At 40.5% G+C, this 26,674-nt stretch overlaps 1 protein-coding gene across 3 annotated transcripts in view; it reads right to left on the bottom strand.

Moving 5' to 3' along the window:
• Window positions 1–10,508: 10,508 nt before the first annotated feature.
• Window positions 10,509–26,674, bottom strand: part of Atp2b1 (ATPase plasma membrane Ca2+ transporting 1) — a 105,978-nt gene continuing 89,812 nt past the window's right edge. Inside the window, exons 13-22 of one of the 3 annotated variants that reach the window (XM_028783083.1) lie at window positions 25,432–25,611; window positions 24,696–24,783; window positions 24,216–24,322; window positions 20,987–21,178; window positions 20,552–20,765; window positions 19,958–20,169; window positions 18,566–18,673; window positions 16,666–16,848; window positions 16,174–16,287; window positions 13,361–13,849 (exon numbers count right to left, since the gene is read on the bottom strand). In XM_028783083.1, the coding sequence (XP_028638916.1) occupies window positions 13,538–13,849; window positions 16,174–16,287; window positions 16,666–16,848; window positions 18,566–18,673; window positions 19,958–20,169; window positions 20,552–20,765; window positions 20,987–21,178; window positions 24,216–24,322; window positions 24,696–24,783; window positions 25,432–25,611 (1,710 nt within the window). In that variant the 3' untranslated portion in view covers window positions 13,361–13,537. Of the gene's footprint in view, window positions 13,850–16,173; window positions 16,288–16,665; window positions 16,849–18,565; window positions 18,674–19,957; window positions 20,170–20,551; window positions 20,766–20,986; window positions 21,179–24,215; window positions 24,323–24,695; window positions 24,784–25,431; window positions 25,612–26,674 lie in introns of all 3 variants that reach the window. The other 2 variants (XM_028783080.1, XM_028783081.1) reach the window with 2 other exon arrangements.

Below are 26,674 nucleotides of genomic sequence, written 5' to 3'. Positions count from 1 at the left end.
TCTCTGTCTCTCTCTGTCTCTGTCTCTCTCTGTCTCTGTCTCTCTCTGTTTCTGTCTCTCTCTCTGGTCAGGGGATTTCTCTGCTGAGTACTCTTTAACCCTGACTCTTCCTGCTTGTTGATCATCCTGCTAATGTTCTCTCTGGCTTGGGACACTCCTGGCACAACAGGAGTTGTGCCTGGTCCCCCTTCTGCCTCGTAGAGTTCCTGCAAAGGATGGAGGCACTGTGCACATTTCCTAAACAGTTAAAAGTCCCACGCTGAGGGTTCAGTGTAAGCAGCCTTGTTGCTCTCGTGCTGTGGATTCAGGGGGCTATTGCACGGTTGCTCAGTTGTGCCCCCCGCCTTACACATTAGGACTGCTGAACTTCAAACCCTTTGCTTCAGCCTGCTTCTGCCACCTGCTTCCTCTCCTCTCTGAGGGAGAAATGTTTCCCTGGTTATGTTCCTCTCCTTAGAAGGACCCTGCAGAAGGGTGGTGTGGGCCACAGGTGGGTGATGTCGTTGCTTCCTTTGACAGCCCTCCAAGGACTGAAGCAGCCTTTTCAGACTGACTGCTGAAATTTGTACCACACAACACAGTCATTCATTCTTTCTCACAGATAGTTTGCTCTCTTTCCCTCAGATGGCCTGATCAAGAAGGCCTGATCAAGAGCCACACCTTTAAGCCTTCACATAGATGGATTTTTTTTTCTTGTCTCGCTTCACAATTTGGGCTACAGTGGGCCATTCCTAACTCCGTCACACTTGCTATAATTGACAGGGTTTAAAGCCTCAAATGTGTTCAGTGCCAAAGGTTTGGCTAGATTCGAGGGGTCCTACATGCATAGAGCAAACAATGGCTTCTAAACACAGACACTAGAATTTAACCTGGAAGGAGCAGGTAAGAGATTTCCCTTCATTACCTACATCTTAATAAAGAGCAAGAATCAGAAAAAACAAACAAACAAACCAAAAAACCCTGAAGCTCCTTACTTAGAAGCATTTGGGAATAAAGAGAATGTAAAACTCTCCAAAACTCTTTATGGTCTTCTTCTTCTTTTTTTTTTTTTTTACTTTTGACTTATTTATTAAATATTTGTGTAGTCAAATCCTTAAATCCTTTAACTTTATTGTTATTATTTTTTTAATATACTATATATTTCCTAAATTTATTGTATTTACTCTTTCCCCCCTATTTTTCCTTTGTTGTACTTCTTACTTTATTTTTTACTTATTCACTTTATATCCCACTCTCTGCCCACCTCCAGGTCACCCCCTCCCACAATCCTTCCACCAAACCTCACCCTCCCTACCTCCCATCCCAGTATCCCTGGACCCTGGCACTTCAAGTCTTTGTGAGGCTAGGTGCTTCCTCTCCCACCGAGGCCAGACAAGGCAGCCCAGCTAGAAGAACATATCCCATATACAGGCAACAGCCTTTGGGATAGCCCCCACTCCAGTTCTTCAGAACCCACATGAAGACCAAGCTGCACATCTGCTACGTATGTGTGGGGAGAGGTTTAGCTCATGTTTCCAGTCTTATGATAAAATAAATGTCCACACAGGGTACATGTGAAAAGCTGTTTCCTTAATGAAACTATTAGCATTTTTTTAAGTTGCATCTTCAAATATGTTCAAATAGTCTCAATGATAAATCTCAAAAGAGCTTTGAGTTTTAATTATTTAATAATAATACTATTTAGTATATGTAATTATATATTATAATATGATATATATTGTAATATATTATTTATATTATAACATATAATAATGTGACATATTATACTGAACCACTTCATGCCCCAGAGCTTTGTATTTTATACATGAGAATACTAGCTCCTATGTTTGCTAGAGATCCAACTGTGAACTGCTCCTGTCACCAGCTTCCCAACCTCTCTGGGCTAAAGATACGCTAGGGTATGCAAAAATAAAGTGAATAATTCAGTCACTGTTATTTGCATCCATCAAGCTTTTAGAGAAGAAAGTTGAAATTACAGGCGGAGGTGGATTTGTTATTTATAGGTCTCTCAATCCACAGAAAGTCATTAGCCACCATGTTTTTCCTGATGTACTAACTGTCATTTATAATCGACAATCACCTCACACCTACAACTACCCCACACCTACGACCACCCCCTAACTACAACCATCCCACCTACAATCACCTCACACTACAACCACTCCACCTCTGTGATGACATCCACACCTTCAACAACCCCACACTTAGAACCACTGCCATGTGCACGCTGCAGGACTGTGTGTCTTCACAAGGTAAGTGTATCTTCAGCTAGTCACTACTGAGACAAGGGAAACCCAGGGACCCAAGGGCACACCTTTCAAATGAGCTCTTCATATTGGTCAGAAACATTGGAACAAAGACAAAGCTTAGTCATAACCTAGAGAGCTCCTTGATGCTGTCAGAAAACATACTTTTGGAATGCCACAAATTACATAGTATTTGACAGTGGGAAAAGCATTAGAGTAGGGTTTTTCAACCTGTGGGCCACGACCCTTCTGGGGTGGGGGGAAGTTATCAAAAGGCTCTTTCATAAGGGCCACGTAAGACCATTGGAAAAACCAGATATTTACATTATGATTCATAACAGTAGCAAAGTTATGAAGTGGCCATGAAAATATGGTTGTGGGTCACCAAAAAAATAAAGAACTGTATGAACAAGTCGCAGCATTAGGAAGGTTGAGAACCACTGCATTAGAGTGTTCTTTCCTTTGTTCTACAGAGAATTAGCCCATACCAATTCTGTAAGATAAAATAAAGGCAAACATTTGCAAGATTTTTGTTTTAGGTGAGGTCTCACTATTAAGCCCAGGCTAGCCTTGAATTTGTAATCCTCCTATCTCAGCCTCCTGGTACTAGGATTAAGTGTGTACCACTATGCTAAGCTTAAAAAAGGAAAACTCTTTTAAAGGGCAATAAACATAAATAGAAACACTACTGTACCTTAAGGTACAGTCATTCCAAGACTAACTCTCTTATCCATAGGAGGAAAGCATGGATATCTGACCCAAAGAGCTAGCTCCTCCCCATGTTCCTAACAGTTTAGGTTATAGGCTCTACATGAATGCGGTACAGCCTTTTTTCTTCCCCTTCCCTCCTACAACACACACACACACACACACACACACCACAGGCTGCACACACACACACCACAGGGTACACAGACAGACAGACAGACAGACACACACAGACACAGACACATACACACACACCCCCACAGGGTACACACACAGACACACACACATACACCTGCGCACACACACATACACAGAAGCTGCAGACACAGACCACACATGTATATATACACACACAGAGGCTGCAGACACAGACCACACACACACACACACACACACACACACACACACACAGAGGCTACAGACACAGATTCCCCACCACCACATAGGTTGAAGATACAACCCCCCCCCCCCCCCACACACACACATGCTCACTCACTGGGTAGCCAGAGCAAGACAATGAAGAAACCTGGGAATATAACTTCTATCATTCAAACAAGAATGATTTGGTGGGGAGGGCGGGTGTATTAGTAATCACACAGAGATGGCAGGCTTATGGACCAGAACCACTTTGGCAAACTGGGACAGATGGTACTCCACTATGAGGAACAGGTCTTTGTACTGAATCCGAGAATGTGGGATGAGAACGTGAGGCAAGCGATCAGGACTGGGGGACATGTGAAGCTACGGTTATGAATCTGAAAGGTTGGCTTGACGGGCAGTTACTTGATGGGATTCTCGTATTAGCGCAGTGATGCTGACCTCACAGGCTGTGGTGAATGTTCCAACAGCAGCTGCTTCTCAGTTATTACAAGACAGTAGCCTGGTAAAACTCACTCACTGTGGGACCCAGAGCACAGCGTGGTAAGAACCTGTAGTGCACTCTGGGAACAAGGAAGAAACAGACCCTCAGTGCAGGATGCTGTGGGATATTTCAGCTGTTAACTGAATGGACAGGGGAGCCAAACTTTTTAGATTAAAGTGACTTAGAAATTGCCCTTCAAAGCAGAAAGAAAAATCCAATTAATTTTTTTTTTTGGAAAGGAAAAACATTTTTATTTAAACTCTTGTTTCAACAAAGTAGAACAGTCTTTATATTTTGATCATACTTAAGTGTTTACTAACAACCATGAACTTTAAAATGTATCTATCAAGGGATGAATGCCATTTGCTTTTAGTTATAGGAAGCATTGTATAAGTCATTTTTAGAAGTTTAGATTGCCTTAGACTGCATCTTTCTTTTAAAATTTAAATATGTGTGTTCATGTGTTCAAGTGTGTGTGAGCATGTGTGTGTGCGTGTGTGTGTGTCCAAATGTATCCGAAAGGTCGGAGGCATCACACCTCCTTAGATCTGGAGTTAGGTGGTTGTGGGGTGCCTGATTTAAGTCCCGAAGAGTGGTGCGTGCTCCTAACTGCTGTGCCATCTCTCCAGCCCTGACTACAGCTTAAATAAGGACTTGAATTTTAAAAGCAGTTTTGTTTTCATGTAACGAAGGAGACTTAAAGTTATTTGTATTTGAGAGATTTTAAACTTGCTATTAGCACATCTCCAGTCAATATAGGTATCAGGTTAGCTTATATGTGCCATTAACTGCAAACAGCTTTTTTTCTTTTTCTTTCTTTTTTTTTTGTTTTTTGTTTTGTTTTGTTTTTCGAGACAGGGTTTCTCTGTATAGCCCGGGCTGTCCTGGAACTCACTCTGTAGACCAGGCTGGCCTCGAACTCAGAAATCCACCTGCTTCTGCCTCCCAAGTGCTGGGATTAAAGGCGTGCGCCACCACTGCCCGGCAACAGCTATGTTTTATAACCTATAACCTGTACACATTTAAGAGAGCGCTAGAGACATTTTCATTTTTTTTTAAAAAAGCAAACTGCATTTCTGGCACTAAGCATCTATCTTGGGGCTGGAGTGAGTTTACCATTTCCCTTCCGTGTTCCTTTCTGAATCTGGGGACTACCATTCTCAGTGTTTCCAAGTTCTCAAACTTTTGCTGCATATTTGAGTCATGTGGGAATGTTTAAAAATTTGCCAATGCCCTGGCCACACCATTGACTGTTGGAGGTGGAACAGCAACAGTATTTTAAAACTTGGGGAATAGAGGCATTATCTTGTCATATACCTGGGGTCATAAAACTTGGGAAAGAGACCCAGCAAATCAGGTCATCTAGTGCTATTCAATTACAGGATAAATGGTAAAACCTGACTAGGTTGCTGGCACACTGACTGGATCCCCACTTCCCAGATAGATGTGCAACACATAACGCTATACTATTTTCAAGAAAAGTTTCTGTTGTTGACTACACACCAAAGTAGGAATGGAAGGAAGCAAGCACTGATTTTTTTCTGATTCATCTTGGTAGTTTATGACCCGGTCACAATCTGCAAATTCTTTGCAGCTCCCAACTTATCCATTTAAACTAAATCAAGGGAGGCAGGAACAGCTCCTTGCAGGGTTCGTTTGCTGTGGAACTCGCACGCACTGCCATTGTGCACTCACTTTTCTTAGAATCATTAAAGAGCTTGCAAGTCTCCGATTTCAAGTGAGCATCAAAGGGCATGACCTGGACCGTGTTCCTGCTGAGTAAACTAGGGGCTCAGAGTGTTGGCTGTTAGAACAAGGCAGAGTTGAGGCCAGAGCTAGGTCTGTGGACTTCTGGGTAATCGCTCCTCTCACATGTGGTTGGTTGCCTTTTCCTATCTCTCACAGGCAGAGCCTCGTGGTCCTCTTCCAGATGATTCTCCCCCAACAGATGCTTCTATCTTGGGTGATGTTGGGGGCCCAAACCCATGGTATTACCGAAGTGTTCTACTGCTGTGACACTTCCCAGTCCCCTAAGAGAGGGCTTTGTTATGTGTCTAGTTGAGAGCTCACGTTTCTCCCGCCTCTGACCCTCCGTGTAGTGCTACCCTCACGTGAGATCATTTGTCTCTCGTCTACTGTGTGAAAGATGTGAACTGCCAAGAGGTACAAAGTACAAAAGGGCCTAGGCAGGCATGGAGCTTGGGGGTGCTGGGAGAACACACGAACATCACATTGCCCCCAGCAGAGAAAGGGGAAGAGGAACAAGCCTGGAGCCTGGAGGTAAGGGCTATTCAACGCTTCCTGGTGGTCATCTACTTAACTATTTCTCAAAAGAGGGACTGCTGGGAATCTCATGATAACGGAGAATTTTTGGCATGGCATGGATTTAGTAGGGTAGGGGCAACAAAGCCAAGAAACTACCTTATATGGCCTTGAGATACGAGGAATTTAGGGCAATAATAACCGAAAATGAGAATATTAACAAAAAAAGACTTGAAACTAAAAGGTGAAAGAAAAAGGGGCTGAGAGAGAGAGAGACAGCATTTCAATAAATCAGTATCTACTCTTGGATTCAATAGCTGCTGACATGGAACATAATGGAATATTTAACCAGGTGGGCTTTAATCAATGATTGGGTTAAACATCAGCTTGGTAGACAGGTTTTTGTTTTTCTTTTTGAAAAATCAGGCATAGGCTTGTTTGCAGATCTTGCTTGCTTATGCCCCACCCCCACCCCCCGCTACACCCCTAAAAAGCAGTAGTTTCAGCAAAGTAGCAAACCTTAATATGGTTTAATATAGACAGATATAAAATGTTGCTTTGGACTAAAGCCTAACACAGTGAGAATGAGCAGCAGATGTCTGTTGAAACGTGAAGCCCAGGGGCCGACAGCAAAATGCTCAACAGAATAAAGCAGAATGGATCCGGGTCAGCCGTACTTGGGCTTGGATTCTGGCTTTACAGGACTTGGGAATACATGCAATGAAGAATGGACCTGAGAATAATAAAAGGTTGGCCTGAGGGTCAGTCAGGAAACAAGGAGATGAGAGCATTTCCATTTCTATCGAGACTATGAGTGTGCTGCAGAGTCAGGAAGAGGCATGAAGTTGAAGCGAGTTCAGGTTCATCAAGGGAGCAGAGGCTCCCAGGCCTCCAGGTCAGTGACAGAATAGGAGGAGGGAGCCGACTCAAATACATGGTAAAGACGAAGCCAACAGAGGCTAGTAGGCAAAGGTGAGAGATGGTGGTCAGGCCGTAGATAAATAAGACCAGAGGTGCAAAGGGTTTTTCAAGAAGCTAAATAGAGGGCAGACTGGAGGTTGTTAGATCAGAGAGCTGAGAATGACCATCTTTTGTTTCCATGATGAAAAACAGCAAATAGAATGGTTACTGTTATCCGCAGGGAAACATCCCCACAGGATGAAGCAAACAGGAAAGAAGTGAGACACTTAAAAATGGCACCAGGCTGGTGCCAACTGGATGGGCAGGGCAAGTGTAAATGAACACAAATAAGGAAAATGGGCGTATGCAGATCTTTACAAGGGGGCAATAAAGAGACAGAGAAGACGAAACTGGAATACAGCAGATCTGTTAAGTTATTCTCCAACCGGCTCATTAGCTTAGTTCTTACCAGGGTTGAAGTTCAGGAGTTGCCTACTACCTATCCAAACGTTTGAGCTGGGATTTCACTGTGTAGCCCTAGTTGGTCTAGAACTCACAGAGATCTGCCTGTTTCGGCCTCTCAAGTGCTGGGATTAAAGGTTCATACCGCTATTACCTGGCTTTATCCAAGCTTTTAGAAGACTCTCCCGCTGGCCTACGACATCCCAGGTACAATGAGCACTCCTTTTTGGTCCTCAAACTTGACAAACAGCAACCTACTAGAGCCTGTGTAGAAATTACTTCCTGTTAGCATAGCAGGTGGTTCCCTGAGTCCAGTTACTTACCTGAGGGCGTCTGTGACTGCACTATATAATAGAGATTGACCTCCCCAAGCACCCACCCCGCACCTCCCAATCTCATCCTGTTTGATTCTGCTTAGGGTTAGAAAGACAGGAATTCCTCCTCACAGGTACCAAGTATTTGTTCAATGAATGCCAGAGAAGCAGGAGATTTGAACAACAAAACCCATCAAAGCGGTCAGCAGCTCATTTAGCAGGAAGGAAGACAGGGACTAATTCCTAGGCAAGGTTCTAAGATGATGATGGCAGGATCTGACTCCTTAGAACTCAAGTGACTGTACTGTCTGACGGCCCTTGCCCCTTCTGCACTTCAGAAGTGGAGAAGTACTACTTCTCTCAGTTCTACAGCAGACAAACAAAACATGAAAGACCCTTTGACTCGCAGCGGATTCACCTCAGAGCAGTCTTATGATGAAAAGGATCCTAACTTGAATTTTGAATGTCACATATTCCAGGTCTTGGTGGCTTCTTTTTTTCCCCCCCCCTTTTTTTTTTTACCCTCCAGCTATTCATTAAGACATGCCCCAGACTAAAGACTGGTGATTTCCAAAGCCGTCTTATTGAAAAAGACTTTTAGAATAGTTTATCTCAATGAAGATACCGTAATGACCATAGAAGTCAGCCAGCAGCATATCAGTTTTACAAACCAAAGAGATGGAGCGCTCACACACTGCACGGGTGCAGATGGTACTGAGACTGAGACATCAGAAAGGGGTGTGACTGACTTAAACTTGACTCACTGAGATCTAACGTGCAGTGTCTGTCATGTGGGCTAAATATTAAAGCATTAAGAATTTTCATCAAGGAAAATACTGTTGAGATAAAAAATAACTCACTAAAATAAATTCAGAGGTTTAAGGAGTGGACAGGGTCTCAAATACAGCTATGAAAAATTTAAAGGGTACACCAAACAGAGCAAAAGAGTGTGCCGTGTGCACGTAGTACATTCCGTAGTCCCCGATTTTTCTTCTTTACAGAGACAAGAGAACTCACAGCATTCATGTGATAAATTTTCACCCCAATTTATTACTAAAAGTGCTGACCTTTTCATGGTATCTATAAAACTTCAAAAACACCTATCTCAGAAATTCTAACTGAAGTATGTGATCAGCATCACTGCCCTATCTTCCTCTGACCTGAGGAAAGTTTGGGCTACTTACATCTTAGGCAGCGATTCTTTGCCACCGTCTTTGAGCTGTTGTTTAGAAGGTATGTCGGAAGCATCGGTTATCAGAAAAGAGTGGCTGCAAAGGCAGCACCAGGCTTATGCACTGGAGTTTTTTGATACTTGTTTGACCCAGGTCCTAGCAGTTGGGGGCTCTTCAATGCTGCCTCGAGCGTGAAGCTGACTTCCACCATATGTTCCAAAGCCAGAGATGTAAGCCTTTTAAGCCTCAGTTTTTCCATAAGTACAATGGAAATTCACAGGGTTATTATTTACATAATCCATATAAAATGCTTGGCACACTGAAAATACTTTTGCAATTACTAGTTTGCGGGCCAAAACCCCATTGCTAACATGGAAAAAAAAAACCCCTATATGACCTTTAAACTTTGATTTAAATTAAGAGCTTAGTCCTGAGTTGAACCCAAATCCAGATGTGCATAGTGCTTTTCATAGGGCAGTGTTGCTTAAGGAAACAGTGCCATATAAACACACGTTAACTTTAAGCTCCTATTCTGGAACCACGAACGTACTGTTCAATAGTGACAATTCAAACTCAGAGAAAACAGAGTAAACCAGCCTGTTTGTACTATAGCACTGTATGTGACTATAAGCTTTTCTTTTTTCTTTTTAAGAACAAATATGAAAAGTGGTAAAGAAATCATTCTCATGGCAAAAGTATATAGGAATAAGGCTTTAGGGGGAAAAGCTACCATCTGTTGGTAAATAAATTATTTGGTTGAAAGTAATTTTCTTATTGACACCAAGAGAACAGTATAGCAACACAGACACTTGCACATATGTCAGAGTAATTGAAAAAAGAGGGTGCTGTGCTCTTAACGCATGGTTCTAGAGCAGCCCAGGCTAGAGACCAAATGGGTACAAGAAACCAAGGTCTCTAAAGGTAAGCAGGGAAATGCCAAGAAACAAAGGCTAAAGAAACTGCCCATTCTTCTTTAGTACAGCTTTACAAATAGAACATTTCAATTCTGACAGTTAATATACATAAATTCCCAATTTGACAAGATGAAAAAAACCTACCCTTCCTATTGTATGATTCAACCATTTAATAATTTATGCTATCAAAATATGGTATCCAGAATTACCTTGCTGGTTCATCATCTTTCTGTGAATTTATGGTAATCATTTACTATGGAAACCACCTAAGTGTTAAGTTTTATTGCTATTATCTTTCCATCACAGAGTTGAGATAATTGTTACTAAAAAGTTTGGATTATTTAATAAAGTGCTCTTAATCATGTGGAAAAGAAGTTCTAAACAAACAAACAAACAAAAAAAACCCCACTGCACTCCCTGAACTGCAGAAGTGATTCTGCGACTGAGGGCTGACACTGTGGGCAGGAGCTGGGGTACCACACCCACTTCCCTTCTAGAGGGGAAACCAGGTAAGTCAGTGAGAACACTGAGTCGCTATCAGTCATTAACATTCCAAGTATATTATAGAATCTATATTATGTAGATTAAAAAAAAATCTCGAGTAGAAAAAAAGGAATGCCAAAATATGATGTTCAAATCATCCCAAGTTTCAAAAAGTTCAGTCCCCATTCAGAAACAGATAAACAGTATATTTATTAAATGAGTTAAGACAAATAAACTTTACAAATAGACAAATAATAAAAGGCTCAGTGGCTAAAAGAGATGGTAAGCATTATTAAAAGAAATCAACACTATCACGGTAGTATCTCAGTTGGCTTACATGTGGAAATGAAAAGTTTCAAAGAACAATTTCACAGAAATGAAGCCAGGTTTTGTTTTTGTTTTTTCTCTTATAAACAAATCACCATTTCTTGGTTCAAAACTGATAATCTGTTATGAAAATTACCATATCACATATTTGTAAGATGACAAGAAATAACTCATCCTCAGAGTGCGACAAGTATTTACAACCACGGAAAGGCAATGATGAGGAGAAAAGGGATTTTAAAAAATATACAAAGATTAAAAACATTTTGGGATGCAAAATTAAACAAGTTTTTTTTTTTCTTCTGATTTTGGTTAGAGGATAGAAGAGAAAATGTGAATTACAGATGTTGATTTAGCTATACACACTATAGAATGGGATCTAAAATCTTTAACAGCTTGCTTGTTAATTTTTTTCTACTTATATAATGCTCTGGAAATTTCTGGTAGAAATGTCTCAAAGAGAGAAACACACAGCGAGCGTGTCTTGCTATTACTTCACAGATGTCCTAAGATCCATTTATGGATTCAGAGGTGGGGTAGAAAGCCATTGCCTTGAGTTGAAAAAAGAAAAAAAGAAAAAAAGAAAAAACCCGAAGACTGGAAAAGCTGGACACGAACCCTCCGAAGCACATGCACGCCTAAATCTCTTGGTAATTACATTCATATTTAAGCATAACCAAAATAAAAAAAAGAAAGCGAAGAACATTTCCCTTTTCTCTATTCCCTATGCCTCACAGGCTTCTTCAGTGGATAGGGTCAATATTTAGAGTTGAAAGGGTTCTTCAAGAGGAGTCTAGTCCCCCACCCTCCTTCAGGGTGAGTCATTTCCCCAAGATCATGCAGCACATAATGGCAAATTCGAGACGAGGAGCCCACCCTGGGTTCCTGGTCTAAATATGCTCCCCAGCATAACATGCTACCTCTTTTTACAGTATGAACAACTACAAATACCCGATGAGTTAAAAATGTACAGTGATCGGTGTCACAGAGCCGATGTGTTTCTAAGACTTCCAGAGTGTTACCGCAGGCAACTGATGGAGAGAGAAAGATTCCTCCCACCCGCTCAAAAAAAAAAAAAAAAAAAATCAAGCACCATCAGCTAGATGTTTCTTTGCTAGGTCAGCATTCTTGGATGTAGTAGTCCTCGTAAACTTTATGTCAGCCTGAGGATTGTTTATCTGGCGAGATCCACGCCCTGAAACAATACCACTTTCTAAAGGGTCAAGACAAGAGGCGAACAAAGGACGAACATAGGCAGAAAAGAAGCAGAGAGCCCGGAAATGCAACTGTCCCACAGACGGGCACTTCAGCATATACTTGGTTGATCTACACACATCACGTTTAGAAGCTTCCTCATATTTCCATATGCCATCCCTTTGATCTAATCTGTTACTGGGCCACCTAATAAAAGCAAATACATCAGAGACCACGGTGGTCATTACTTTGTATAAAATGGTGAGATTACCTTATTTTAGATCAAACTAGGTTTTAGGAAGGCTATGCTAAGTAGCAAAACTGTGCTGTCTCAGCCAGACTCTGTGGGGTGACCACCAAAGAATTCAAACAGCCCTTCCTGGGGGCTGTCACCACTTTGAAATTTATTCTAGTTGTGGTTAGGGGAGACAGGCTGATGCGGCACATATACAGAACCAAGGAGCTGAACTGTCTGAAGAACCATTGCCGTGTGTTTATTTAATAAAAGGGCGTATTTATTTATGTTTACAAACAAGTTTCAAAAACAAAAGGAAAACATGTACGCTCCTACCTATTAACCTTTCTCAAAATGCCAACAGCCCTCCTACGCTGTGTGAAGGTCTCTAAGGAGTTATTAGAAAAATCAATACAGTCACTCACAGTTCACCAAGACATTGCTGAACTAACATAGACAAAAACAAAACAAAAAAAAGACTAAAGGTTCTCTTGTAGTTTGATAGTTTAATTTGATTGGCCTGAAATAACAAAGGCATTTCAAGCAGCTTTCATTGTGTATTTGATGTCCTGCAATAAACAATCTACTAAATTCTGAACAAAAGGTTATTAGCAAGTTTTCAAAAAATTTAAAAATTAAACAGTTCTTTCAAAACCATTAAGTAGTAAATGTCTTTAAGAAACTAATTAGGACAGGATGCCATGACTTCATTAGAACACCACTGCTCATGGTTTTTTTTTTTTTTTTTGTCTTGTTTTCTTTTCTTTTTTGTTTTTTAAACAAAGCATTAGTGTTATCTATTTGGCTATTAGTATTAGCAATTTATCTACATATTTAACAAGATAAATTGTAGGCAAAAATTTAGTACAGTTTCAATAGAAACACCCCCTCCCCTTTTTTTCCTGAAAATACAGCAGTATTTGAAGGACTAATTTTTCTCTGCATTAGTTATAAGGAAGCTTCCCATCTATGAAGAACAAAAAAAGTATCTACAAACCTTGTAAACAGATCTGTATCATTTATAAACATAAATAATCCAAATTATTAACAGCCAACAGCAGAAATTAAAGTATTCACTCAACGATCCAGGGCTCTATGTGTCACTCAGTGTCACTCCTCCCTCCCTCCCTCCCATCAAGTACTGAGATAAACCACCACAGCTCCGCTAGTACACGGTCAGGACAACGTTAGGTACCACTGACGACCCACAGGGCACTCATGCCGAGTCACCGCTGTTTGTCTGTCAGTTCGTTTCTCCCACACCCCAAAAAAGCACCCTCAGTCTGGCAGAAAGCTTTGCTTTTTTTTTTTTTTAAAAAAATAAATCTACATTCGTACAAGTGTGTCTTCTGTTGAAGTCCAAAGACAAGAATACTATCTTGTCCGTCACAATATGTGAAAAGACTCAGTTTCGATTTGTTTCTTTACAATGCAGCTAGTGTGTTAACATTCAGCTTACAATCAGAGTGATGTTTCCAAACTATGTAGTGGGCTTCCTGGGGATGAAGAGGTAGCAGACTTGTTCATTTCTATTGTAAGGTGAATTCCGCTGTCAACAGCATTGTTATTTTTGTTAGGAGAGGGCGGAGGGCTGGAGTTGCGTTTTGTAGGAGCGTCATCTTCTGCGTCAGTATCATCAATAAGGGGGATGTGCGGCTCTGAATCTTCTATCCTAAACTCAGGGTGTGTCATAAAGTTGTGGATTGAACTTCTTGATTCTGGCTTCTCTAACCCTTCGTATAAAGAACTACGAAATGCATTCACCACTCGGATCTGTAAACAGCACAAAACACAGAGAGATGTCAGGACGCCAGGAAGTCAGCCACAGGAATGGCTCACTTATGAGTTTGAATCCACAAACAGCTAGGTATGAGTGAATCGTATTTGCATGTAATGCAGTGGAACTTGCAATACACTGTAAAAAAATGAATATTTTAGTAGGACACTACAGAACAACGAAACCACATACTCTAATCGAGAGGTAGACATTCAAAGAAAAACTAACAAAACTGCATTGTTACTGGCTAAGAATTTAATAGCCATTTTGTAGGATTTTTTTTTTCCCTAAGAAGACAAAAACAAAAACAAAAAAAACAAAATGAGAACTTAGCCATACACAAGCTTACTTGAATTATCTTTAAATCAAAAAGCACGTATTTCTCAAAACAACTCAGGCTAAACAATGTCAAGCACAAAGGGTACTATTTATCATGCTAGGAATTAGGGTGTCACCAACTATGAACAAGCCAAGCAAATATAAGCTGAGTGCCACAATGAAGTCACATTTGCCCCACTCCTTCCTTAATTAAAAATAAGGACAATCCCAAATACATATCTATAAAATGCTACCAAACAGCTATAAATATTTGAGTATATGCCATTTTTCTATAAAAGTGTTAGTGTTGTTTTTTTTTGTATAAAAGATTATAACTTAATCACTATAGTTCTCTGGACAGAACAGATTCCAAACACACACTCTCTGTGACTCTTTAAAAAAAAAACAAATCCAAGGAAAAGACACCAAGTTGCAAAGTTTTCTTTTTAGTAACTGTTTAGACTTATACGGCCTAACAATTTACCTTTCTTCTTGGGTGTAGGCTGTATAATACAGGAAACTAAGTTAACAGGCAAGCATAAAAATGTCACTGTAGTGCCAACAGTCAGGCTCAATAAACCGGTGTCATTCAAAAAAATTTAGAAGAAGATAAAAGAAGAAGATAAAAGGTCATGTGTCCCTTCAAATTATCATCTTTCTTCATGTTTGTCTTTCGGGACTTAACACCCCATCTGCATGCTGTGTTAGTCCAAATCAGTAGTTCTCAACCTGTTGGTCACAAGCTCTTTTGGGCGTCTGTGTGGGGAGGGGATCCCATATCAGATATTATATACATTGCACATTTACATTCCTAACAGTTGCAAGATTGCAGTTGTAAAGAATCAACACAAGTAATTTTATGATCACCAGGGCTGCAGGTTAGGAGGTTGAGAACCACTGCTCTAAATTAACTTGGCCTTTTACACCACAAATATGGCTGAGCAAGAAAGGGAGCCTACTGAAGGATGAGGAGGTGTAGCCACGTGGGATTTCTCTGTTGTAAACCAGATGTAGTGTGTCCCTACCCTGTGGGGTTGTTATGGGATGTGGTGCAGTGTTAGCATACACAATCAACCCCAAGACCTCTCCAGACTCTAATGTGCATCTGATCTGACTGGGGAAAGGCAGACTCTGATCCAGGAGAGGTCCTACAAAGTCTGCATTTCCGCATGCACACATACACAACCAAATGCAGCCTGTACTTACTTATTTTTGACTTCTTATGTCATTTTATAATTCTACTTTATCATGCGTTTCTATTTTAGTTCGACGGACCAACAGCAGTGAATACACTGTCAAACTGGTTTGTAACATCAGAATGTTATCTACGATGCACTCTCAAGCTGAACTGGGTGTACAAAAGAAACCAACCGATATAGAGAGTGTAAAAATAAGGAAAGCTCATTCAGTGGCACACGTGATCAAGGCAGACAGAGTTCAAGTTAGGAAGGCAAGCAACTGACTAGCTAGGCAGTAGCTTCACTTCATGCTGCTAACTTACTTTCTCAACGGACAATGTAAAAGCTGCAATGCCAAATTCGCTCTTTAACGTTGTAAACGTAATTTTCTGGTTCTGTTAGCTCAGTTTCGCATCACATGCTTCTGGGAACCATGCAGTATGTCATACACTGGAAGGCATATACTCAAAGATCTATAGTCGTCTCATAAACGCTAAGCTGTAGCTTGCTTTACTCCCCGGATGAACTAACTCTAAGAGTCAGCACAGAGACAAGCTCCCAGATTTCGTGTGTAATCTCTGGTGGCAACTGACCCACCTCTCCTCAACCCTCTAAGAACTGAAACAACAACAATGGCAACACTTGAGGTCTCAGTCCACTTTACAAAAAAGAAAGCTTTATGAAAAGCCCGAACAATGAGTTTAAACAGTAAGGAGAGAATGAGAAACGTTAGGTGTGTGGAGTAGGAAATGTTAATTTCATGCACTTAGGAACACACACTCACACCCCACAGTAGTAGAAGCAGTAGAAGAGGAAAACACTACATGTGTAGGGGTAGAAATATTTGTTACATCGTGATGCTGGCTGGCGATGGAGGGTTGTCGCCTTAGAGCCCCCTGAATGGAACTTCCACTCTGGAAAGCATTCACTACATCCATCTGCAAGGAATCAGAGATCGTGACAGCTTGCTCAGCAAGAGAGAGAGAACAAGAGAAAGGACCGTTCCATCAACCGACATTTAAAACGTAAAGGGAAAGGCACTTTTACAGAGCAGATAAATAGGTAAGATGTAGCATTTTGAGATGAGAGGGGAAAATAAAAGCTAGGGGGGAAAAAAGCTGAGGGCATATGAGAGACATTCTTTCATAACCAGTTAAAAGTTTCGCTCAGTTTGGCCATCGGTAGTATTTTTCAAAAGAATACATTTTGTGGGCCGGCCGGGAAGGCTGGAAAGGCAGTTAAAAGCGCAGGAAGACCTCTCCCCAGGTGAACATCTTAGCCCCATCAGCTCTCCTACCTCTCTACCAGACCCATACCTGTGTTTGGATTCTGTTCAGGCCTCTAAACCACAAGATCTGGCCACGCCGCAACTCCCTTTCGGCATGGTCAATCTCTTCAACATCCTCTGCTAATTCCTCCTCAGGTATCTCCTCCTTCTGTGTTCCATGACCAGCTTCTTTTAGAAACTTTAAGCGGCTGGTTGGAATGGTTGAAATAAGCTATAACACAGGGGAAAGAACTTAAGGTATTAAAAATGGCAGGAGTGTGCGCTTATCTTTATCAGAGAAGCAATGAAGACCCTGGCAGTCAGATTTTCCCAGAACAAAAATTATTCAGTTATACAAAAGACATATGTTTGCAAGGACAAAATGTTTTCTGAATATGAATTAACTTGATCGTATTTCTCATATTTTAGACATTCATGACAGTGAATTGCACAACCATGTGTACATATACAAAATTTCCACTCGAACTCTTACTAATTACATTTGCTTCAGGTAAAAAGTGGTCTTACTGGATGCAAAACAAGCTTGTAATCCATCAGTGCTATAAAAGTTTAACAAATGAAGACATCAGAATTCAGAAGATCATTAAAGTTACACTGAAATATTTTAGTTAATTATTTTTGGAAAACTTAAGATATTTAAAATTGGATCAACACTGATTGATAATAGCGATACCTAGTGAGGGATGCCCCCAGAGACAAAAAGAGTATCAGAACCATCAACATTAGCAGCTGAGTGTTAGCAGGCAGTACGTATAGAGCCAAGTTTACCAAGGGGGAAACCAAGATGCATCCAGACACAGAACAGCCTGGAGCCCTTCTCCTGCCGCCTGAGTTCACAGAGGTAAAACAGGCTCAGATTTGTGAAGTGACTTGTTCATGAAATGACTAAGATTTCAGGCTTCCTGGGCACCAAAGCCAAGACCTTTTTTTTTTTTTTAAAAGCATCACATAATTAGAATCAACAGACAAAATTAACGGAAGCCCGCTGCTACACAATACTCAGTTTCTTCTTCTTGACATCAGGCAGATTTTTAGATTGTAGGCTTTTGCTCTGCCTATCAGAGAACACTGCAAAATAATTAGAATGGAAAAAAAAAAAAGAAAGAAAGAAATGTGGACCAATCACGGATCACAGAGAAAGAGTTTTTTAAGATAATAAAACGACCCGTAGAACTCAGAGACACTACTAAGAAAACGGTAAGGAAGACTGAGCTAAATACAAGCTGAGTTTGGTTTGCTCTGCAGAATGGCAGAGCTCACAGTCACACACCACCTTCGCTCACGGACGTGTCAGTACTGATTCTCCAGCAGTGCTCTGATACCAGTAACGATAGCCCGGAGGTGAACGCTGCGATTGGCTTACCACCCATCTTTAAAAGAAGAAGGGCATGCGACTGCAAGTAAGACAGCTCTCATGAACGTTGCAGAGAGCTTACTTTTCTGTGTTTATCATTGAGAGACGCACTGTTAAAACCATTCCAACGCCTGAAAATCCCTTTCTGTGGCTGTGTTTTCCAGATACCACAACTTTAAAGAACTGTTTGCTAGGTAAGACTCAAAACTTCTCCTAGGCTTTTACAAATATTCATTTACTTATATTGTAAAATAACAGAAGTATGCTGATTCTGAAAATATAAAAGTAGGTGATAAAGACACAGACGTTGACATCCTAACCAGTCATTTATGTGCCCCTTGTAACGGCAGCAACCTGTTTTAAACTCTTAGTAACGGGCGAAAGACCAGAGCACAACAAACAAGAGGCATCCTGGACAAGCTGCCTAGGAAAGGAGACAAATCCCATGTCACTCACAGTCCCCCTTTGTGACTCAAGTGGTAACCAGAAAAATATCAGAAACAGTAGCATGTCTTTTTTTTAAAAAAAAAAACAAAACAAAAACAAAAAACCCACAAAACAGTGAGGTTTTTACCTGGCCCCAGAGTAAGGTCCCCATTCCCAGGAATATTGACCACAGCCATTGTTCTATTGAAAGTTCTGAGCAGCTGAAAGGCTTCCCGCCAAACTGCACAATTATTATCTGGAGGAACAATCAAGAGTAAATTTATTTAAATGACAACTAAAATAAAGTAAAATCTCAGTCCCAAATTTTAAATATATATAAGGAAGTTGTGTCTACACTCATGACCAAAGGGATACCTGTATGTTCTATGTATCCCATATAGCTACATTCCTTGCTGTGCCTTGAATCCCTTATGCCTTTCACGAAAGGCAGGAAGTACTCTGGGGTGCACCATGGTGTAGAGATGTGGACAGAGAGAACATCACCTTGCTTTCTATGAGCATTTACTCCTACATTACATTTAGATGTTACGCCAACTATGCACGCTCTGCAACGAAAGAAACGCAACCTGGCAACGCTCTATGTAATGTGGGCTAGCTCTGCTAGTCCATTCAACAGTGAGCCTGAAGTCCAATGACATACGTACATAAAATTCACACCGTGACTCCTTCTTGTCTTTTAGTGTCCTATTAATAGTATACCTAGGAATAACAGGTATTAAGCAACAAAATATTCACCTTTGTCTGAGTCTGACAATTCTTTCTGATATAAGTAGCTGTGAAATATTGAAATAAAAAAAAAGCAATTTGGTATGTGACAGTAGTTACCATTTTTTTAATACTTTAAAAAGCATTATAAATCTCACGTTTTACATTTATTTGTTTCTTTCTTTCATTCTTCCTTCCTTTCTTTCTTTCTTTCTTTTTTTTTGCTTTTATGTCAAGAATATTTGTGTATTTTTTCAGACAGAGTTGTCACTAGTTTGCTAGGAGTCCAGCATTCAGTTTCATCATAGGTGATATAGTATTCAGGTCTGGATTTTCATAAAGGCACGAAACTGAAATCATTCTTTTGTATATCAAGAAATCAGGGAATAAGGAAATGTTCAGTGTTTCTAGATCAGGGAATAAGGAAATGTTCAGTGTGTCTAGTTTTTTTTTTTTTTTTAAGTAATAGACTTTTTTGTTTTGGTGGAATTAAGATGTGAAAGAACGGCATTGAGATACTGGAGGAAAAACCAATAATTGTGTGACCGGCTGATTGGCTCTCATTAAAAAGAATTCTTTATAGTTAAAAGAAATAAAGCTAACTGCTTAGGCAGCTGTAGAACTAACTTCTGAGAAAACCAGAGACAAGTTACAATGGTTTTCAGAATATATCTTAGAGCAACATGAAACTAGGTGGACATCAGAAGTCAACATACAGAAGCTTCTCTCCTAGCTGGAGTAATGTGTGAACAGCGAACCTGCTTACTCTGTCTCATATAATCATCAACTCTAAACTTCCTTCCCACTCACTCACCTGCACCACGAAGGTGCCTAAGACGATTGTGCAGAAGATGGCATTATTGAAGATTCCTTCAAACACGTTTCTCTCCCCATGAATTTTCCGGGCATTTATTTCATTGAAGAGCTGCATCAGCACAAAGGTATTGAACACAATGGTGTAGTGTTCTGACGGGGGAGCATGCAGAGGGGCATTCCTTCCACTGTCGATGTCGAAAAACTTCTCTCCTGAAACGAGATGCCACCATTTTCTAATTATCTCTAAAATCACCTAATATGTAACTTAACAAAGTGCATGAGAACAAAGCCTAGCCAATCTGTGATGTGTGATGACCACACAGAAAGAGCTGCAACGGACCCTGGGATTATTTAGTGCAGCCCCTAACACTATGGAGACATGTCAGGACCACAGAGTACAGTGACTCCCAGATAAAAGCCAAGCCTCTTCACTTCCCCCACGTCCACACAAGTTAAGTGAAACTTAAACATACACAGCGGAGTCGGGAACAGGCCTTATGCTTGTGAAATTCTGTCCCACTAAAGCATACTGGGTGACACCCATGTGCCTCAGACACAGTGTAACTGGAACGTGACTGCAGTGAGCTCTTACCAGCAAACAAGAGAGTAAAGACCACTACGAGCTGATAGAACGCATGGCCCAAGATATTCTTCATCATGGTGCGTGAGATGAGAGGCTTATTTCTACCATAAGGCTTCCGAAGGAGGAGTGACTCGGTAGGTGGTTCCGTAGCCAGAGCCAGGGAAGCCAGCGTGTCCATGATGAGGTTTACCCACAGCATCTGCACCGCCTTAAGTGGCGAGTCCTAGAAAAGACAGGCTTCCTAATAGACAGTCCAAACTGTTCAGGGAGGGCAGCAACTTTTGGAAAGCCTTTAGGATTACAAAGACTCAAGGAATAGAACAGATTACGTTTTATGTTAATTAGCCTATAATATAAAGCTTCATCTTATTTAAATACTTAAGGACTTTAAAAAAGGTAGAGCATATAATTTTTGCTTTAAAATAAATAGTAACAGTCACCTACTTGAGTAATACAAGCGCCCGTGAAAGCAACAATCACTGCTACTACGTTAACTGTAAGCTGGAACTGAAGGAATTTTGAGATGCTGTCATAGACATTTCGTCCCCACATAACTGCTTTAACAATGCTTGTAAAGTTGTCATCTGTGAGAATAATATCAGATGCTTCTTTAGCCACATCAGTTCCAGCAATGCCCTGTTAAAAAAGTCTGTGAATTAGACTATGTGCTTAAAATATCACTTTACATATGCAAATGTGCACCATTAACACTTAATAAAGAGAATGACATTTATGCTAAAAGAAGAGCAATACTGTCATTTGAAGATGCCACTGAGAAGGACACTAAGGCTTAGTTGACACCATACATAAAGAATGAAGCATGCAAAGCAAAGCGCAAAGACTGTTGCACATAAAGGTGGGGGGGGTCTCTTCCAAGGTCATGAAAAAGTCTATTAAAAATACTAATGGAGAATGGAGAACGGCCATGGAGTTGGCAGGGGGCATGTTGGAGGGACTGGGGAGGTAGGAGGGATGAGATAAAGAGGCGGAGATGATCACCACATACGTGTGGATTCTCAAGTTTAAAACTGAGAACAGATTAGGCATGGTAAATGTGAGGGAAGGGAGTGTTTGCACAAAGACGGTAAGGACTGGAAGCGGATGCTGACGGCCAACAACTCAGCAGTCCAAAGGCATCTGATGCTTAAGCCATCAGTAGGGAAGCAGAGACAGCTCTTCCCCATTATAGAATTCCTAACTGGCTGGGGCCTGCAGTTTCAGGGAACACTTGGAAACAAATGAGGCACTCTTGAAGACCTGAAGACAAGAGGGAGCAACGGGCGGCCTCAGGCTGGAGAGACCGTCAACAGCAGGATGGTAGGTTAAGAGACTGTAGGCTGATCAAAACAAGTTAATTGTAACTACACACATCATAGATAATGTTCATATACTGATGCTAAACGAGGGATGAAAACCATATGATTCTACAGAGTTTAAACCAGGCGGAAGCAGCAAGCTCCAAGAGTCACTGGTTGTATGCATTTCCTGTCCTGCATAGAACAGTGTATAATTGTGTTCAGTTGTGTATTTATGACTTAGCTGCTTCCCTGTTAGGTGTACTACATAGCCCTATTGGGAGAATGGGAGCACGAGTCTGCACAGGCATGAGTGTGCACATAGAGCAGATGCAGCCCCATGCCTGTGCTCCTATTGTCTGTTGTAAGTGTCAAGTCCTCATCTTCCTTGAGGAAAAGCCAGTTGTCAATGCTTTGTATGTTGACAAAGCACTGGGATCATTATGGTTTATATAGATGGGAAAAAACCCAGCAGCGAACATGGTCAAGTTTTCTTCTAGGAGTCAAAAAAAAAGGTGGGGGATTAAAAAACTGGCTCGTGGTAGGAAGCTCTGCTAAGCCACTTTAGAAATGCTGCATGCACTATACGGATCAGCACCGAGAAGCCGAGATGGAGCTTTAACTCAATCACAAGCCCCGGTGTTCTCTTTCAGCCTCTTGGTAACCCCTCAGTTTCACGTTCTCAATTCTAATCACTTTTACAGGTTATGAATGCAAACCTTCATAGCTCTGTTCAAATCCTTATACATTTCAGAGATGGTTATAAAAGGTGAGTTGGTATGGGAACTTTGAGTTCCTTACTGTGACTACCTGTCCACGTGTCTCTGATCTGTGCTTTCTCAGAAATCAAGTCTTAGCAAAAACTGGTTTCAAGTCCTAGCCACCCAGACTTACTTCTTCACATTACTTTTGAAATGAATTTCATTTTTTAAAAAGTCTGATTTAATTTTAAATCATGCAAAACCCTAAAAACAAAACCGACTACCAACATAGCTTATGTACTGTATTTATTTTTGTCTGGATTGGTGAGTTTTGTTAACATGTACTTAAAACCTTCAGTATCTGTCTTATGCCCAAGTTTTAAGGAAAAGAACAATGTGTTCCATGGTACTAGTTTTGCCATCCTGGCTAAGTGTCAGGTGTCAGGGTTACAGAAGTAGCAAGAATCTGCTACATGATGAGGAACAACAATTACTGGATGCAGTATCCCAAAAAAGGATGATGTTACTTGCTTAAAGCACAAGGCTCACGTCAGGAACTCTTTATAAGTTTCAACATTATATGTCAATACAGCTGTCTAGGGGTAGAGTAGGTAGGGTAGGGTAGGGTAAGGTAGGGTAGGGTGAGTCCTTGGAATTAAATCCTATCACCATGAGGTGTCTTCTATATCTCTAATTTAGCAATGAAATATTGGAGGGTAATGATGTAAGTACAGCCTGGCACACAGAAACATCCTCACACCCAAAGCCCTTAGTGTCACACTGTGTTTAGGAATTCAGTGTCTCTTACAGTGTAGGATATGGAGACAAATTTAGCACCTCTAAAATACGTTAATATTTCTACGATGACCATGAATAGTCACATTAAGTGGAACAAGTAACTATTCAGAACAGACTTTTGCAGTCTATTGTGAAACTCTCCAGTCTAGTGCAAAAATAAAAAGAACGGGCTGTATATTAAACACAAATATTCAAATCTTCAAGGTTTTTTTTTGGTTATATTTTGGTAATTAGAATTACGGACTATTATTTTCTAAAAATAAGACAAAGAATAAAAGAAAACACTTTAGTTGAGGATTTTGTGAAAAGCAGGCACCTCCCCAACTTAAAGCAAATTTCTTGTATGTGGACTCTAGATAGAGAAATTATGTAAGGCATCCGAGTAGAAGGGTAGAGGCCTAGCAGAGGGGGAGAGGAAGCGAGGGAGGGTAGTGACTGTGTGGATATGAGCAGGGTAGGTCATATGCACATGTGAGGCTGCCATAATGAAACACAGTGTCTTGTACACGAGGATACGGCTACATAAAATGATGACATTCAAGTATTCCTTAAAAGCCCTTAGGTCACCATCTTAAGTCTGTTTAAGAAGGTGGTGGCTGTAAGATGCAGGTGAGTTAACTAAGATTTAAAAATTTCTCAGAGTACAAAGCAAAGGTACATTGTTACAGACGTTCAAAGAAATCATCTTCTGGCCAGACTTCATAGTATCTAATAAAGGAGCATATAAAACAACTAGACCTATAAACTCACTTAGGCTTATCCCTTATCTCTTAAAACTAATTCTGAGGAACATTGTTTCAAATTGATAGCAATTTTGGCAACAAACAAGCAGAGAACCCAGATAGCAAGCTGTAGGTAAACACTAGTGTGGGCTCCTACCATTGCAAAGCCGACGTCTGCTTTCTTCAGTGCAGGCCCGTCATTTGTACCATCACCCGTTACAGCTACAACTTGCCGTTGCTCTGAGACTGTGCTGTCAATTATACCTTAAATAGAAGGAAATAGTAGTGCTATCAAAACCCTTTAGAATGGATGAAGTGATTCCGTACAATATCCTCAATATCCTGGTTTATGGACTCAAAGCTAAAAATATATATTTAAACAAATGTAAAAATATAAAGTGTTTTGCTATGGAGCAAAAATCAATTCTAGCAGCTAAGGTTGCTTGGGAGTAATATATTATGGTAATCACTGGAGATAAATGCAATTTGCCCAATATATCAGAAAGAAATGTTTCTACATTTTACTAGAAAAGTGCTATTTGTAACTCAATTTACTATTCAGTATTTGTTTTAACTTAAGGAAGCAGAACATGTTTCTGGGTTAAGAAATTGTGAGATGGTTGTACAACGTACTCACCTTTAACCAGTGTATGTTTGTCAGTGGGAGATGATCTTGCAAGTACTCGAAGCTTTGGCCAAATCTTGTCTATCCTCTCTTGTTCAATCTATAAATTTTTATCAAGGTTAAAATGTGCCAAAATTAGACTCAATTCCAAATTAGCTAGCTGCCATATTCACCAGTAGTTCCTTACTCATGGTTCAAAGAGTAATAGACACTCCTTGGAACTTGTCATATTTACAAGTTCTTGGGCGTGGCTTCAGGTCAAACAGTAAATATTCTTTAGTGGAATGCATCAGTCTATGTTTTAATGCACTGTCATGGTGGCTCTGATTTATGTATAAGTTTGAAAATACACTACTATCTATAGCATAAGGTTAAACTGTGAACCTCCCTGTCCCCCCGCCATATTGCCTATGAAAATGAACTTCCTTCGTATGAGAATTCTGAGAATAGAGTCTCCTAAAATCTACCTCCTCTCAGTTCTTCCAGCCCACCTTACTAGTTTCATAGTACTGTACTTATAGACATAGTCTAGACCAACAGTAGCTCCTTTCATAAAACATTCTTGCAAGACACAAGCCTTTCCAGAACCATCATTCTTGTCCCCCAGAATGCAGGACTGTGTTGCTTCTGAATAGCATTACTGAGGCATGGTCCTTAACAACAAATATATATTCAATATGTGTTGGTTGAAGAAATTACTAATATACTAGGAATATCAATTTAAAACTTAAGGGAAAAAAAATCTTACCTCTCCTTTTTCATTTCGTATTCTTCGGTTAAAATCTTTACCTTCTAAGCAAAGGAAATCTTCCCCTGGGTGTAAAATACCACATTTGGTAGCAATGGCCCGAGCCGTGTTGATATTATCACCAGTGACCATGCGCACAGTAATTCCAGCCCTCTGACATTTCTTTATTGCTTCTGGTACCTGGTTTACATAGGAAAAAAGAAAATCATGAGGATGGAAATTTTTTTTTTCCAAAGAAAAATATCTCATTGAACAAATATGACTTCCTAGACTACAACTGACAAATGTATCTCAAGATGTCCAAAACCCCTTCAATCACCACCAATAATGACTGCTGTTTAGCTGCTTCCTTCCAGTGTACATTAACTTCTCAATTTAAGGTCTCTTTTCCTCTGGAAACCATCAGGCACTTCTTAAGTAGTGTTTTTCTACCATTCTGGAACTGCCCAGAGGGAAGCTGGGTTTAGTTATATATAACCCACTTTTTCTTTCCTTTCTCCTAATCCAGTGGTTCTCAGCTTGTGAGTTGTGACCCCACCTTGGGGAGGGGGTTCATACTTCACACATCCTGCACATCAGATATTTACGTTACAATTCATAACTAGCAATATAAGCTATGACGTAGGAACGGAATAATGTTATGGTTATGAATCACCACACCACGAGGAACTGTACTAAAGGGTCACAGCATTAGGAAGGTTTGAGCCATCCTCATCCATCTTTTAACCCCACTCACCCTTCCTTCTCACGAGGAGAACTGTATTCAAGGTTCTGTCTACAAAGTGGGCATCACAGTTCGGTATACTATGCTTTCTAAACCTCAGTATTTATCAAAGCCTAGGAGTCAACTCTAATTCCTTATTCATTTCTCCCATGCTTCCGTAAGGACCAACAAGTCTTAACATATTTTATCTCAAGCTTCTCCTGAGTCAGCTCGATACCCAGAGCTTATTGCAACAGCCTTTAACTGCTCTCCTTATGTCTAAGCTATTTATTCTTTAGAACATCTGATACACTTTCTGATAAAATTCTTTTACGTAATGACTCCTCAGCTGTTTTACACAAAGCATGGAGCTCTCGGTACTACAGAGTAACAGATGGCCTCAGAATAGTTTTCTAGATTTACTAAACTTTACTCCATATAGACTGACATGGCAGGGTGTACTTCTGCTACTGTAGTTTGCTCAGAAAATCTTTCTTGTTCCCCTAAGGGGGGGAAAATCTATACAGATCTTACTGGAGC

The sequence above is a fragment of the Grammomys surdaster genome, unplaced genomic scaffold (assembly GCF_004785775.1).
Source record: "Grammomys surdaster isolate TR1022 unplaced genomic scaffold, NIH_TR_1.0 958, whole genome shotgun sequence".
Lineage (NCBI taxonomy): Eukaryota > Metazoa > Chordata > Mammalia > Rodentia > Muridae > Grammomys > Grammomys surdaster.
Note: the sequence above shows the minus strand (reverse complement) of the source record. Positions and strands in the feature narration are given on the sequence as shown.